The sequence below is a fragment of the Lepidochelys kempii genome, chromosome 1 (genome assembly GCF_965140285.1).
Source record: "Lepidochelys kempii isolate rLepKem1 chromosome 1, rLepKem1.hap1, whole genome shotgun sequence".
In the NCBI taxonomy this organism is placed as follows: Eukaryota; Metazoa; Chordata; order Testudines; family Cheloniidae; genus Lepidochelys; species Lepidochelys kempii.
The window spans coordinates 187,004,481-187,021,971 of record NC_136380.1 but is presented as its reverse complement, the minus strand read 5'-3'; the positions used below and the strand labels follow the sequence as shown (position 1 = coordinate 187,021,971).

Here is a 17,491-nt window from a genome sequence, read left to right as displayed (position 1 = left end):
ACAATAGTGCACCGTTCAGTGTAGTTATAAGTGTTCCAAGCGATGGTACCCCTACCATTTCCCTTGGGACATTATTCTACATCCTAGTAGGTATCTCAGAGTGTCTTTTCTGATATTCATACTAAAGTTCTCCCATTTTTCATCTCATCACTCCTAGAAATACTCCCCTGTGCCTCCCTAAATAATTCCTCTGCCTCCTCCGTGTTTGTACCCTTCAAATACTTGTAAAAAATTGTCTCTCCTCCAAAGTGGCACTTTTTATCTTCCGTTGGTCAAGGCCCACCAGATCTTTTGAACATTTTTGTTGCTTTCCTCTGAACTCTAATTCCTTGATACCTTTCTGGTAATCACGGATTGGATTCTGCTCTGTTGCACAAGCTGAGCCAATAAAAGTGGGCTTTAAAGCCCCCTGCCCCATGAGTATCCCTGGCATGGGAAACCCTCTGTGGAAACCTTGACAGCACCCCTCTGTGCAAGGGATGTTTTGGGGCAGGCTGTGTGAAGGCAGAAAAGGGAATGGTTGGAGTGCCCTAGTTATTCTGCATGCTGGAAGCCACCCGGGCAATTGCAGCCAGGTGACAAGTTAGGGAAGACCTCAGGGTGCTGAACTGGCCCCAGGTCAGGATGAGCGTGGCCTATGGGAACCAGAACTGACTGCAGTATTCCTGATGCACTTGCATCAGAGACAGAGGGATTATTGCCTTCTCAATCTGTGCCACTTTTGTGTGTGTGTGTGTGTGTGTCAAACATTTATAATTGCACTGGCCTATTCTGCTACCACATTATATTCCAAATTTATGTATTATTTGCTTCTCACTTTATGGCTCTTTAGGCCTTTCTGTTCTCCAGGTTTCTCCCTCCCATTGAATACTGCAGTTTTGGTTATTCTCCCCTCCCAAGAGTTATTTAACTTTTGTTTTTCCCCTTGAATACTTCTATTTTCTCTAGTATTTGCAACACACCTGCCCCAGAGTGCACGATGTGGGGAATCACCCAACCCAACCACAGGGGGATAGCAGTAGGAGTCTCATGGACAGAAGAAGAAAGATTGTTTCCAGCTCCTTCCTGGAGCTCACTCCCCTCCACCCTTATGAGGCAAGTGGCTGGAGAGGACTGAGAGTTTCTTGTCCCAAGATGAGTTTGGAACCTCCCCATCACACCTCTCCACAGGGAATGAAGGGGTGAGGATAGACTTCACTTTGAGTTTATTTTATGCTAATAACCCAGTCGCCAAGAAGAGGTGTGGTTATTGGACATATGCCTCTATGGATTATTCCTGGGAATCTGTGAAGGGGAAACTGAGGCAGGGTGGTGCAGAGCCATCGCTGCCCAGCAGAGGATGCTACAGAGGAGATGTACTCTTTGACATCAAGTTTCATGAACATGCTGTTTACTCCTTCAAGATCTTTAATAGAGATGATAGGTAAAACCAATTACCCATTCCCCACTAGACACCATTCCTCCCCTACAGGGCCTAGCCTGAGTTTCACATTTGTAACAAAATCCAGAGTCAGGTGAGTCTTTTAAAACTAGAGCTGTATGAAATGTCCAGAATGACAGGAAAGAGGAACATTAAAAAATGAAAGTGACAGCAAAAGGAGGATGAGTGTTAGATCTTATAATCATAAGCACCAACAAGAAGGGAAAGGAATGATCTAATCTGGACCCAACGGTATGAATGAGTGTAAAATGATGAAAGGGATAAAAGGCAAATTTAGGCTGACTATCAGTAATTGTTTATTAGAGTGCAAATTAGCTTGCTAAAGGAAGTGGCAAAAGCCCCATCATTTGAAACAAGACAGGGCAAACCTCTAGAAAATACAGCCACATTTTTTTTAAAGGTGCCAAAAATTAGAGTATTAGACCATATTTAGGCAACTAAGTGGCCTGATGTAAAATGCATCATGTAAAAGCTCACTATGTCACCCAGACCACAGGACAGATGTATACAGAATTACATGAGTTCATGCACAATCATCATTTTAAAACTGAACAGCTCAACAACGTTTTGCTTGTATAAAGTACTTTAAAACTCAAGAATTTCAGGCAGTAAATTAAGCCTCAATTCCTCTGTGAGCTTGGCAAGTATCCTCTCCAATGCACAGGGAGATTAAGTGACTTGCCCAATATCACAGAATCTGTGGTAGAGCTGGGAATAGAATCCAGATGCCCTTTCTTCCAGTCCCAGGTATTAACCACAAGACAACATTACTCTTCTACCTTTTGTTCCTTATGTGTAGGCCTAACAGACTGTGTAGGCCTTTTGCTCACCATATTTCCCCCCTCTGTGATCCTCATCTTCTCCTGATCAAGCTGACAATTCTCTTCCTGTTCCTCTGCTTCCATCTCCTCCTCTTCTTGCTCCTGAGGAAGCAAGTCAGGAAAAACGACAGATTTAGAAGGGAACAGAAATGTGGATGAAACACAGTTTGAACTATTTCTACTTCAATTACTCAGCCGAAGGAATTAGACACAATTTTGCCCCAGCTGACACTTTTCATACATAATACAACATCTCAGAGGCTGTTAAAATGGCCATTCCCCATTTCAGAGCACTTCTGTGAAAAGACTGAGGGAAGCTGTGGGAATCAGACCTGTTAGATTGCAGCATTTCCTATGTATACTGTCTGCACAGACAGAGCCCGGAGGGAGGAACATCAGTTTTGGGAGGAACCCTTTTAGAGAAACACCAGGGAGGGAACATGAGCCAGGCTATGCAGAGAAGCTGATTTGAAGCTACTGAGCCTCACACTGAGGTAAAGTGCAGAGATTAATGACAGGTTTCAGAGGAACAGCCGTGTTAGTCTGTATTCGCAAAAAGAAAAGGAGTACTTGTGGCACCTTAGAGACTAACCAATTTATTTGAGCATAAGCTTTCGTGAGCTACAGCTCACTTCCTCAGATGCATATCGTGGAAACTGCAGCAGGCTTTATATATACACAGAGAATATGAAACAATACCTCCTCCCACCCCACTGTCCTGCTGGTAATAGCTTATCTAAAGTGATCATCAGGTGGGCCATTTCCAGCACAAATCCAGGTTTTCTCACCCTCCACCCCCCCACACAAATTCACTCTCCTGCTGGTGATAGCCCATCCAAAGTGACAACTCTTTACACAATGTGCATGACAATCAAGTTGGGCTATTTCCTGCACAAATCCAGGTTTTCTCACATCTCCCCCACCCCCATACACACACAAACTCACTCTCCTGCTGGTAATAGCTCATCCAAACTGACCACTCTTCAAGTTTAAATCCAAGTTAAACCAGAACATCTGGGGGGGAGGGAAAAACAAGAGGAAACAGGCTACCTTGCATAATGACTTAGCCACTCCCAGTCTCTATTTAAGCCTAAATTAATAGTATCCAATTTGCAAATGAATTCCAATTCAGCAGTTTCTCGCTGGAGTCTGGATTTGAAGTTTTTTTGTTTTAAGATAGTGACCTTCATGTCTGTGATTGTGTGACCAGAGAGATTGAAGTGTTCTCCGACTGGTTTATGAATGTTATAATTCTTGACATCTGATTTGTGTCCATTTATTCTTTTACGTAGAGACTGTCCAGTTTGACCAATGTACATGGCAGAGGGGCATTGCTGGCACATGATGGCATAGATCACATTGGTGGATGTGCAGGTGAACGAGCCTCTGATAGTGTGGCTGATGTTATTAGGCCCTGTGATGGTGTCCCCTGAATAGATATGTGGGCACAATTGGCAACGGGCTTTGTTGCAAGGATAAGTTCCTGGGTTAGTGGTTCTGTTGTGTGGTATGTGGTTGTTGGTGAGTATTTGCTTCAGGTTGCGGGGCTGTCTGTAGGCAAGGACTGGCCTGTCTCCCAAGACTTGTGAGAGTGTTGGGTCATCCTTTAGGATAGGTTGTAGATCCTTAATAATGCGTTGGAGGGGTTTTAGTTGGGGGCTGAAGGTGACGGCTAGTGGCGTTCTGTTATTTTCTTTGTTAGGCCTGTCCTGTAGTAGGTAACTTCTGGGAAATCAGATGTCAAGAATTATAACATTCATAAACCAGTCGGAGAACACTTCAATCTCTCTGGTCACACAATCACAGACATGAAGGTCACTATCTTAAAACAAAAAAACTTCAAATCCAGACTCCAGCGAGAAACTGCTGAATTGGAATTCATTTGCAAATTGGATACTATTAATTTAGGCTTAAATAGAGACTGGGAGTGGCTAAGTCATTATGCAAGGTAGCCTGTTTCCTCTTGTTTTTCCCTCCCCCCCAGATGTTCTGGTTTAACTTGGATTTAAACTTGAAGAGTGGTCAGTTTGGATGAGCTATTACCAGCAGGAGAGTGAGTTTGTGTGTGTATGGGGGTGGGGGAGATGTGAGAAAACCTGGATTTGTGCAGGAAATAGCCCAACTTGATTGTCATGCACATTGTGTAAAGAGTTGTCACTTTGGATGGGCTATCACCAGCAGGAGAGTGAATTTGTGTGGGGGGGGTGGAGGGTGAGAAAACCTGGATTTGTGCTGGAAATGGCCCACCTGATGATCACTTTAGATAAGCTATTACCAGCAGGACAGTGGGGTGGGAGGAGGTATTGTTTCATATTCTCTGTGTATATATAAAGCCTGCTGCAGTTTCCACGATATGCATCTGAGGAAGTGAGCTGTAGCTCACGAAAGCTTATGCTCAAATAAATTGGTTAGTCTCTAAGGTGCCACAAGTACTCCTTTTCTTTTTGCAGAGATTAAGTCATCTATGGAGTGCTCAGCTGCAATGCAGCACAAGGTGCTTGAAGGACGAAAGCACTGCTGCTTCCAGCAAAATAAGCACACAGGAACTGCTGAAGAGAACAGGGGAAAGAGACAAAGACCTGCAATTCCCCCTAGTTTAAAATATTCCAGGTGTATTCATTTTAGCAGCAGAAACAGGCTAATGAACTGCAAACACATACTCAGCAAGAGAAGAACCAGGTAAAAGTAAAAGGGTAGGTCATCTTGTCTGTTTCTCATTCCATCTTCCCCCCCATCCCAGCCCAATCCCAGTCTGCTTTCATAAATCACCTAAAAAAACTACAGTTATCTTACCCATGATGCTGAGTAAGTTTTGAAAGCACCGTGAAGAGAGCTGCTTCCCCTACCCAAATCATGAGTTGGAGAGAGTCCTAGGCTGTTGCTGAGACTCAGGCTCCCCTGTTCTTCTTGTAAGCAAGGAACACTCAATCAGAAAAACCGAGCCACCCAAGGGGAGGGGGACAAGAAAAATCCCCAAATGATTGAGGTTTCCTTTTCACCTTTAGAATGCTCGGAGAAAGCCAAAAGCTGATTATCCCAGAGCTATAGCCATAGGAGGCACATATTGTAGGTGCGGGAAGGCTATGCCTCCCCAAACAACCCCGCGTGGCCATGCCCACACTCTACCTCGAGGCCCCCTCCTGCTTACCACTTCCCTCTTGGCCCCAGCCCAGGCAGGCTGCTCCTCTTTCGGGAAGTGTGTGGGGGCTGGGGCAGCCGGCCTGTGTCCAGGACTTGGGGTGGCTGAGGTTGTCCAGCACTGGGGTGCCCCCGGGCACTGGGGCTGCGCCACCCAGGGCTCCAGGGCTGAGGGTGCTGGGGCCATGGCACCTGGTGCTCCAGGACTGGAGGCGCTGAGGTTTCCTGCCCTGTGCTTGGTGGGGCTGGGGGCACTGGGGCTCAGGCCCCGGCTGCCAGCGCTCTTGGGCTGGGGGAAGTGGGCTGGTGGCCTTTGGCAGGAGCCTCTGGGCTTTGGCAGGAGAAGGGGGGGCGGGGGCTTGGGTAGAAGGGGAGGGCCAGGCTGTGTGCTAGCCTCCCTGAGCCTGTGGTTCACCCATCGCTAAGGCTATGATTTACTCATGGGTATTTTTAGTAAAAGTCATGGACTGGTCACAGGCAATAAACAAAAAGTCACAGCCCCTGACGTGTCTATGACTTTTACTAAAAATACCCCTAACTAAATCTTAGGTGCTGCGGGGGGTGTGCTTCCGCGGACTCTACTGCTGTGGGGAGGATGCTCTGGGGGACGCTGCTGCTCCTTTGGGGGGATGCTCTGGGGCCCCGCTGCTGCTGCTGCTCCGGGTGGAGGGCAGCACCCCAGAGCCCTGCCGCCAGCACAGCGGCCGGGGGAGCAGCGTCCTGGGGCTCCATTGGTGCTGCTGGGGGGGAAGGGGGCAGCCTGGGGCGCCACTGCTGCTCTGGGGCAGCGTCTGAGACCAGCTGCCCTGGGGCCACCCAAGCAGCCGCCAGTGCAGCTGGCCCCGGGGCCACCCCAGCTGCTCAGGTGGCCCTGGGGTCAGCCGCACCAGCTGCTGCAGAAGTCCTGGAGGTCCCGGAAAGTCATGGAATCCGTGACCTGAGTGAAAGACTCGCAGCCTTACCCATCGCCCATGTCTATAGCTAACATTGCAGCATGGCATACACTGAACTGCTTCTTGGTTACGCAGTCCCTAAAGGGAGTCTCTCTTTTTGCTGGAATCTCAGTGTATCATGCTCTGCAGTGTCTCCCTCACTCTGCCCTCCACCCCACCCCACCTCCACTATCAACAGCTACTTCACCTGTGTTTCCTAGGATGATTCTCCTGCTCCAAACTTTGCTGCATGCAGGTCCTTTAGCTTGGGAGTCGCTCGGGACAGGCACAATTCAGAACCTGATTTTTTAGAAGCAGCTAAGGAGGCATAGCAATAGTGATGTCATGAGTTAGGATACACATTTCCATCCCTGTTGGTTGGGAGAAGCTCCTGTCTCTCTCCTGGCAGATCATCCAGACAGAGAATTTGAATTAACAATTTCTCTGACTTGTGTCTGAGTTATAAACTCTGTCTGCTCCTGTCATGCTTCCAGCCTCATTTTAAATCCATAGCACATTTTTAGAACCCTCTCCCCAGCCCAAGGAGGTATTTAAATACTTCAACCTAAGGATTAAGAGTCCAAATGAACGATCAGGTAAGGGCTGCTGGAACCTTGAGAAAGGTCTCATACCTGTGAACATTATCCTCTCCTAGTTGCTACAAGAGGGTTCCAGCTGACTGGCACCCACACTGCCCCCAGACTTGCTCAGTTTCATACCTTTGGCCTCAAGGCAAGGATTGGCTCACCTTGTTGCACAAACACACGTTTTTTATGTCCTAACCACACAATAGTGAATTAAGGGGGGGCTGAGGGAACTACACCCCCCAAGCCTCTGCTTTTCTGGGAGACCTCCAATCCATCACATATAGACTATAGACAAGGGAGATTTTATTATACGTATGCTAACACTAAAAAGAAAAACAACTAAAAATATAGATGCTCCTTGCTGACACTGATTTTGTTATTAAGCTTTCAGTTAGGGTTTAATTTTTTTCAGGCTTTCAGTTGCTGGCGATGGGGGTGTGAATTGGAAGCGCTAACCGCTGGCTGCTATTGGCTGCACTGTCCAGTAGTATTGTTTTAATTCCCAAGCGGAGGGAGCAGCGAAAAGGAAAGCTAAGTTAGAAAGAGAGAAAACTGTAAGCAAATTACCAAAACTTGTTGCTAGTACTACTTCAGAATCATTTTCCAAAGAAGCTGGACCGTCTCTCTCAGACATGATAATCAAAGGGAAGATAAATACATATGAACTCATTCACTCACGAGAGGGCAGAAGAAAAGGCAAGCGTTCTTGAAATCTAGGACAAAAGTGATACTGAGAATGATGACCCATTTTTCCTACCACGGTACAGAATGCAAAGAGAATAGTATTGATAAAGAGAATAATGTTGTCATTAGTGTTGAACAATATCCAGTTCAATGGCCTGCTTTGATAGCAGGGGAGTTTCACCCCCAATGTATTGAGAAAGGTCTGTTCTGTCTTCAGAATCACAATGACAAATTTATAGCTTCTGAGCAGCAGTATAAACATCAGAAAAGATCTCTCTCGTCTTTTCTTTTTGAATAAAAATTACCAAATGGAGCGCATTATCAGAGGCATGGCTTGATGTATTCTAAATCCACAGGAACAGTATTCTCTTTCATGTGCAAACTATTTTCCTCGCCTAACAATCTTAGCCCCTTTGTAGCCCCTGGCTTTTCCAGCTGGAAAAAAGGAGAGACGACTTGTTACAGTGTGGAACATCATGATGCCACGGTTACTTGGCTAGCCCGGTTGCATAGCTAGCCCATTTGCAAGGCAAGAATCACATTGACAGGGCGATGGTGTGGCTGCTTCTAACAAACTGCCTACTTGAAGGAAGTTTTAAGGTGTATTGTGGTAGTTGGTAAGTTTCTTGCTGAACGTGGCTTAGCATTTAGAGGAAGGGAGGAACTTACCGTCTCTCCTCAGAATGCAAATTATCTAGGTATTCTTGAAGCCATCACTGAATTTAACCCTTTTCTAAGTGAGCATATTAAACACTATGGAAACAAAGGGAAAGGCCACCCATCCTATTTGTTTAAAACAATCTGTGATAAGTTAATTGAGCTAATGGGATGTAAAGTTTTGGAATTCATAGTAATTGAAGTCAAACAGGCGAAACACTGGTCTTTGATGGTAGATTCAACTCCTGATACTGCTCATGTTGATCAGTTATCTGTTGTTTTACAATACTGCTTACATGGCAGGGGCGCCATTTAGGGAGGGTGGGGGCCACCTGCCCTCCCCCTGAGTTTTGTACCACATTATAATTTTACAAACAAAGTTTGCCAGTGTATGTGTTAGTGTGTCTCCAAAGGGCTGAGGGCTCCCCTGGCAGCCTTTGAGCGAGCCCTCGAACTAGGCTCCAGCTCGTGCCTGCTGGCCTTTAAGGCCTTTTAAGGCAAGCGTGCAGTGTTGTGCATGTGTGTGCAAGAGTCACACAATCCCTCCCATGAGCTGTCAATCAGCTAACGGCTTCTTTGATGTCGACATCCCTTTCCTGGTGCTCCTCTGCCTCACTCACACACACTGCTCTGCGCCTGGTACTCTGCGCCCTGCCTCTCCCAGCCAAAGCCTTGGGCTTCCACTATCCCAGGCTGCTACTTAATTCTATTTAATTTAGAATTTTGATCAATCATTTGCGCATTGGAAAAGTAAGAATACAAAAACTGCTGCTATGAAAAGTGCTTCAGTTGTAGGGTACTGTGAAACAACCTTTGAGTTAGGGTGTAATAAAATATTGTTCATGTGCATCTTTCAAATTGTTGCCATACCACAAGGTTTAAAGTAGTTAGCCTACAGGGTAGTGGTGGTGTTTGGTTATTTCTGAAATCTACTTGTGTCTGTAGTGTAGCCCCTGGAATCACAGTTAAAGTCACGCCTCCCTCCCCGCCCCCCGGCATCTGAAATGGGACTCCTGTTACGTGGTGCTATGTGTATATGTTTAATTGAGTTGATACTGATAAAAAGTCATGCAGAAAGAGAGAATGAGAGGAGTAACCCCCCGGGATGCCCATGGTATGAAGACCAATGGGCTGCTACAGAGTTCTGTGGGGGTGTCCTCGTCCCCACACTGTGTGAGTTCTGTGGGTGGGGGATGAGCAAACCCCACAAGGGAAACCTGGATGATTGCCCTGGAGATAGAGACTGGTTCCCACAGGGTGGCCCCTCCGATAAGAGAGGGAGAGCATGGGGAAAGAAGAACCTTGCGGTTAGATAAGTGGGGAGGTGTGTGACAGAGTGCTAGGTATGAAATCCTGAGTCAGCACTCTGTTCACAGCAGCTCCAGTCAGGCATAGCAGACTGGAGCTGATGAGGCAGTCCCGTGTCTAATTTGTGGGGCAGGGCAGAAAGGCTAATTAAGCCACTAGCCAGAGCCCACAGATAGGCACAGGAAGGATGTGAAAAGGGGGAAAGCAGGCAGTGAGAGGGAGAGAGAGATCGCTCTCTCCTGCTTGTAATGGCGTTTGGTATGCTGTGAAGGTGGTGGGACTCAATTATAAATAAACTGCACAAGGTGTTGAACGAGCACAAGGGTCTCTGCGTGGTTTGTAGACGGAGACAGAAACAGGACCGAGGAGGCCCTATTACAGGACCATAGAGTCACAGCAAGTAGTAAGAACCAGGGACTGGTCAATTGTGCTAGGTCCCAGGCAAGGACTCAAGAGTGGTTGTAACCGGGCTGAAACCATGGGTGGTCATGGTTGTAATTCCCCAAGAGTGGTTCCAGTGACTGTAAGTGATCCCGCAAGGTTGCATCTTGTAAGGACCTTGACCACAAGCACAATCCTGCAAGCGATGGGAGTGTAGGAACTAGGGTCACAACCTACGTTTCTACCATAGTCAGTGAGTTATTCAGGGAACTTAGGACTCAGATCTTAGTACCTGTCTAAGTGTGTATAATAAAATCAAAATGACAGCAAAGAAAGGAGAGTCAAGTGGTAACAGTAATTTGGAATTAATGTTAGGAAAAACAGAATTAGAGGATGTTGTTTTAAAATATAGGAATGGTCCTTGGAAGCCTGGTGCTTTCATTGGGCCTGGTGCATAGCACGACCTATGTGAGCAATGGAATCAATGGGGTAAGCCGGAGAAAGATTCCCTTTTTCTCCTAACCTTTTCAGGGACTCCAAACAAAAAGGCAAAGGAAAAGGCTGCTTTACAAGAATTACAAATGGTAGCAGTGGCTTTAGATGCAGAAGTACAGGTGTTTAAAAGAGGAAAAAGAAAAAAAGGGATAAAAAGTTAGAAGAATTAGCTAATCTAAAAGTAGAAGTTGACACTCTGAGAGCTACTGTACCAGCACAGGCTGCCCAGATTGTTAACTCACAGAAGGAGGTATTGGAAGGAAAAGAATTAGTAAATAATCTCATGGTAAGAATACAACAATTAGAGGAAAACAAGTTAGTAAAGGAAAATTGTGACCGGGGTTCTAGTGGGGAGCCAGCTGTGGTCACTCAATTAGGGTGAACTGCAAAGAATGGGGCGGACAATCCCCATAAAGCTGGTGGATATTCCAATAGCTAGATTTACCAAGCCAGCATAAAACAGCTTCTTTACTACCTCACATGTTATTCAGAAGTCCAAACAACACAGTTCCCTTAAATTGATCCAGCCTTAGGCCTCCATCCAGGTACCCACATCAAATATGATGAACATTTCTGTAAATCTTATTTCATCATATAAAAGAAAAGGTTCTACCAATCCCAAAGGATCAGACACATTACCTCCCAGGAATGTTTCAGATCTTACTCAAATACATGCTATAGCCAATTCTTATTAACTAAACTAAAAATTATTAAAAAACAAAAGAGAGAGAGAGTATTAAGTGGTTAAAAGATCAATATGCATACAGACATGAGTTCAGTTCATTTAGGCGCAGATTCATAGCAGAAATGGTGAGCTTTGTGGCTGCAAAGAGTTCTTTCAGAAATAGCTCATAGTTTATAGTCCAATGTCCAAATATCACATTCAGGGTGTACCAGCATAACCGACACCTCAATCTTGTGACTCAAACTTCCTCTGAAGAAGCTTAAGCAGATCTGAGATGACAGAATCAGGACCCAAGGATCTTTTATACAATTTCATGTCTTTTGACAAGTTGGGATTTCCTCAGGGAACAAAAGGTAATTAGGATGACTTTGAAGGAGGTCCATCACCGGTACTTAGCTATACGAATTAACATAAAGCCATTTGCTTTTTCCTTCACCAGTCACAGTACATTTCAGAGAGAGAGATGAATACCAAGATATCCTGTGTTTACAATTCATTTAAATGATATCAGAATACAGCATAGGCAGGGACTGTTGATTACAGACCCTACTCATATATATGTAAATACACAAAAACACAAACATTATCTCCCTACATGTCTTTTGAGGGTTATCTATTTTCCAGGATGTTTAACTCTTTCTAGCCATGTTTCAGAGGAACAGCCGTGTTAGTCTGTATTCGCAAAAAGAAAAGGAGTACTTGTGGCACCTTAGAGACTAACCAATTTATTTGAGCATGAGCTTTCGTGAGCTACAGCTCACTTCATCAGATGTTTACCGTGGAAACTGCAGCAGACTTTATATACACACAGAAATCATGAAACAATACCTCCTCCCACCCCACTGTCCTGCTGGTAATAGCTTATCTAAAGTGATCAACAGGTGGGCCATTTCCAGCACAAATCCAGGTTTTCTCACCCTCCACCCCCCCACACAAATTCACTCTCCTGCTGGTGCTAGCCCATCCAAAGTGACAACTCTTTACATAATCAAGTCGGGCTATTTCCTGCATAGATCAAGGTTTTCTCACATCCCCCCCACCCCCATACACACACAAACTCACTCTCCTGCTGGTAATAGCTCATCTAAACTGACCATTCTCCAGGTTTAAATCCAAGTTAAACCAGAACATCTGGGGGGGGGGGTAGGAAAAAACAAGAGGAAACAGGCTACCTTGCATAATGACTTAGCCACTCCCAGTCTCTATTTAAGCCTAAATTAATAGTATCCAATTTGCAAATGAATTCCAATTCAGCAGTTTCTCGCTGGAGTCTGGATTTGAAGTTTTTTTGTTTTAAGATAGCGACCTTCATGTCTGTGATTGCGTGACCAGAGAGATTGAAGTGTTCTCCGACTGGTTTATGAATGTTATAATTCTTGACATCTGATTTGTGTCCATTTATTCTTTTACGTAGAGACTGTCCAGTTTGACCAATGTACATGGCAGAGGGGCATTGCTGGCACATGATGGCATAGATCACATTGGTGGATGTGCAGGTGAACGAGCCTCTGATAGTGTGGCTGATGTTATTAGGCCCTGTGATGGTGTCCCCTGAATAGATATGTGGGCACAATTGGCAACGGGCTTTGTTGCAAGGATAAGTTCCTGGGTTAGTGGTTCTGTTGTGTGGTATGTGGTTGTTGGTGAGTATTTGCTTCAGGTTGCGGGGCTGTCTGTAGGCAAGGACTGGCCTGTCTCCCAAGACTTGTGAGAGTGTTGGGTCATCCTTTAGGATAGGTTGTAGATCCTTAATAATGCGTTGGAGGGGTTTTAGTTGGGGGCTGAAGGTGACGGCTAGTGGCGTTCTGTTATTTTCTTTGTTAGGCCTGTCCTGTAGTAGGTAACTTCTGGGAACTCTTCTGGCTCTATCAATCTGTTTCTTTACTTCTGCAGGTGGGTATTGTAGTTGTAAGAAAGCTTGACAGAGATCTTGTAGGTGTTTGTCTCTGTCTGAGGGGTTGGAGCAAATGCGGTTGTATCGCAGAGCTTGGCTGTAGACGATGGATCGTGTGGTGTGGTCAGGGTGAAAGCTGGAGGCATGCAGGTAGGAATAGCGGTCAGTAGGTTTACGGTATAGGGTGGTGTTTATGTGGCCATTGTTTATTAGCACTGTAGTGTCCAGGAAGTGGATCTCTTGTGTGGACTGGACCAGGCTGAGGTTGGTGGTGGGATGGAAATTGTTGAAATCATGGTGGAATTCCTCAAGGGCTTCTTTTCCATGGGTCCAGATGATGAAGATGTCATCAATATAGCGCAAGTAGAGTAGGGGCTTTAGGGGACGAGAGCTGAGGAAGCGTTCTAAATCAGCCATAAAAATGTTGGCATACTGTGGGGCCATGCGGGTACCCATAGCAGTGCCGCTGATCTGAAGGTATACATTGTCCCCAAATGTGAAATAGTTATGGGTAAGGACAAAGTCACAAAGTTCAGCCACCAGGTTAGCCGTGACATTATCGGGGATAGTGTTCTTGACGGCTTGTAGTCCATCTTTGTGTGGAATGTTGGTGTAGAGGGCTTCTACATCCATAGTAGCCAGGATGGTGTTATCAGGAAGATCACCGATGGATGAATTAGCAAAAAGAAAAGGAGTACTTGTGGCACCTTAGAGACTAACCAATTTATTTGAGCATAAGCTTTCATGAGCTACAGCTCACTTCATCGGATGTACTCCTTTTCTTTTTGCGAATACAGACTAACACGGCTGCTACTCTGAAACAATGAATTAGCTAATTCAAAGGCAGAAGCTGACATTCTAAGAACAGGGTTCAGAGGGATAGCATCATGGGCGCCGACTCCGTGAGTGCTCCGGGGCTGGAGCACCCACCGACAGCCAAGCTCGCCCCCCCGCATCACCTCCTCCGCGTCCTCCCATGAGCACGCTGCATCCCCACTCGTCCGCCTACCTCCCAGCGCTTGCCACTGCCAAACAACTGTAGCAAGCTCTGGGAGGGAGGGGGGAGGAGTGTGGCGTGCTCAGGGGAGGAGGTGGGGCCAGGGCGGGGATTTGGGGAAGGAGTAGGAATAGGGGCAGGGAGGGGGCGGAGTTGGGGTGGGGACTTTGGGGAAGGGGTTGGAATGGAGGCAGAAGGGGGTGGGACAGGGGTGGTGTCTGGGCGGGGCCAGGGACAGAGGGGAGTCAAGCACCCACCAGCACCAGAAGAAGTCGGCGCCTATGGGTAGCCGTGTTAAGTCTGTATCAGTTTGTTATGCCCAAATAAATTTGTTAGTCTCTAAGGTGCCAGTAGGACTCCTCCTTGTTTTTATTCTAAGAGCAGAGGCTGACAAGTTGAGAACCACTAGGGGGAAATAGGTTACCTTGCATAATGACTTAGCCACTCCCAGACTCTATTCAAGCCTAAATTAATTGTATCCAATTTGCAAATGAATTCCAATTCAGCAGTCTCTCGCTGGAGTCTGGATTTGAAGTTTTTTTGTTGTAATATCGCAACTTTCATGTCTGTAATCGCGTGACCAGAGAGATTGAAGTGTTCTCCGACTGGTTTATGAATGTTCATTTGCAAATTGGATACAATTAACTTAGGCTTGAATAGAGACTGGAAGTGGCTAAGTCATTATGCAAGGTAACCTATTTCCCCTTGTTTTTTCCTAACCCCCCCCCCCGATGTTCTTGTTAAATCCTGGATTTGTGCTGGAAATGGCCCACCTTGATTATCATATACATTGTAAGGAGAATGATCACTTTAGATAAGCTATTACCAGCAGGAGAGTGGGGTGGGGGAGGTATTTTTTCATGCTTTGTGTGTATAAAAAGATCCTCTACACTTTCCACAGTATCCATCCGATGAAGTGAGCTGTAGCTCACGAAAGCTTATGCTCAAATAAATTGGTTAGTCTCTAAGGTGCCACAAGTACTCCTTTTCTTTTTGCGAATACAGACTAACACGGCTGTTACTCTGAAACCTACTTTAACACAGGCAGCTCAAACCGCAGCCACACAGAAGGAATTAACCAATTCAAAAGTAAAGATTAAATAACTGCTTTCATAAGCATTAGAAGCCACTCAAAAGGCAAATCTTCAAAAATCATTTAAACACAGCCCAGAATGTGCGACAAGATAAGCAGCAGGAGTTAAATCAGGCAAACACTCAGTTGAATCAGGCGACAGGCTAAGCTGGAAGACAAGCAAACATACTGTACACAGTTGGAAGCCAGCCTCAAAAAGTATAAAGCGAAACACCTTTGTCCAGAACAGAAATTGGAAATGGTAGAGGAGCAGTTTAAGAAATTTAGTGCTGATATTCTTGAGGCTAAAGCAAGCAAAGAACAAGCTCTTCAGGAGCTACCACTGCAGCACTGTACGCAGCTAGGTCTCAAAATGATAGAATTAATTAAACAGCTTAAAATAGAAAACGAAAATCTAGCAGAGATACAGAAAATGGCAGTTCATAATGCACCACAAGCTGAAGGGACACTGGTTTTGGAATTAGGCTTGGCAGTAGAAAGAGCGGTGGTAATTCAGATGCTGCTGTGGATAATGTAGAAAAGGCTGTATATAAAATACAAAAGGAAGCATTTCCACCCCCAGAGAAAAAGCCTGAAAAGGTATCAGCAGTAACTTTCACTAATAATGATCCTCAGCGAAAAGGGAGCCAGCAAGGTAGACAGAATGGGGAAAATAAAAGTAGAAAGTTTAGTAGGGAACAGCAGAAACCTTCTAATTCACTGAGGAATTTCATTTGGAAGTGGCTGTTACAATATGAGAGTAGGGATCAAATTGATGGATTATCCACTGCAGAGCTGCTCTGGAGGTTAGCAGACCATGAGGGAGCGTGAACCAACCGCTCCCTGACCCTTCAAGGAGATAGCATAGGGAAGCCGGGTGCCCCTGATCTTTCCAGTGTCAGCACAAGATCATGCTTGTTTGGTGACACATTTAGATCAGGATACCTGGGGAGACCCATGATCTAAGTGAATTTTTAGGAAGCAGCGCAGTCAAAATATGTTGATAAATCATTAATCAGTATTAGTAAATACTGTAAATTAGTAATTAGTAAATGAGTAAAAAATCTCGAGATTAGTAAAAATATGAAAAGCATTAAGTAACCCTAATTATATTTCTTTGAATAATATGGAGGGGAAAAGGGCAACCGTGGAATGTTTTCACCAAGAAATAAGGTTAAGCAGGTGCCGGAGGTAACCAGCTTGAACAAGGGCCTCCAAGAAGGGAAAACCCAAGAATAGGGACTAGCATGTTGTACAGGACCTGTGCCCAAAGATTTATATTTTGAAAAATCCCCTGTTCCAGGACAGCATCCTGGGGCAGTAGTGTGCCTAACACCAGATGAATGGGGAAGATCCATGGTATATGTGGTCACTGAAGGAGGGGTATTCAGCCAAATGATATATTTGGATATAGGGGCCACCTGCTCCTCCCTATGTACCACCATCAATCAGCAAACAACGAAAGTAATTAGTCACTTAATAGCATTCAATACAATTTTGACAGTTTCCCTACCCCTTTTATGATTTATGTCCTGCCCTCTGGTCTCATATCTGGACCTTACATTTTTGGTGCGATTGGCCATTTTGAAACTTTTTTCCCCCATTTTTTAAATGGGGAATGTTAGAGGTGGTTTGTGTTTGTGTGTTTTTGCATTTGAAGATTAGAAAAACATAGGTTTATAGGTGTTTTTAGATAATTTAGAAAATAAGGCAGATTATGAGAGTTTTAAAAGTGCTTTAGAGAAAAATAAAGTTTTTTTAGAAAAAATAAGGACTCTGCATTTAGGTTATTAAAGAAAGAGGATTATGAGTGTAGAGATATGTTTGTAGAAGATTATAATTTAGAGATGCTTCCTCATAAGGGGCAGTATTATGAACATAGACATTTGGAGATGTGTCCAGGAGGCGGAGGTTGGGAACACGCATGGCTGTGTGCAGCAGCTCACTACAGAAGCTCTCCAATCTGTTTTATTAAAGCTTTATTACTTTCTCATTCACTAGTTTGTTATTTAGTGACTCCCAAGATGGTGTCAGAAGTGCTGAATGACAAGGAAACTGCAATCTTTTGAAGTTAACTCCTGCGTTTTCAATTGAAAGCAGAGACAAAGGGAGGCACAAGAGAAGCATGTGGAGTACCAGATACAGAGGTTTTTGCATGTATTTGGTGAGCACAATAGTAGCTTGACTAGCTTAAGAATGGGAAAAAGCCAAAAATGGATGTGTTGCAACCTCCATCCAGTCTGCAATTGTCAGGCAATGTTGCAGAGAACTTGAAAAAATTCAGACAGAGATTTGAATTGTATTTATCAGCCAGAGAGGCAGAGGAGAAAAATGATAAAGTGAAATCATCAGTCTTTTTGCATGTTGTTGGAGATGAATCATTGGATGTTTATAACAAC

The 17,491-nt window shown here is 44.9% G+C and overlaps 1 protein-coding gene across 1 annotated transcript in view; it reads right to left on the bottom strand.

The window, feature by feature from the left end:
* Nucleotides 1-17,491, bottom strand: part of LOC140906242 (uncharacterized) — a 48,048-nt gene that overhangs the window by 7,684 nt on the left and 22,873 nt on the right. The window contains 1 exon segment of the mRNA XM_078851427.1: nt 2,272-2,364. Coding sequence (XP_078707553.1) covers nt 2,272-2,364 — 93 coding nt within the window.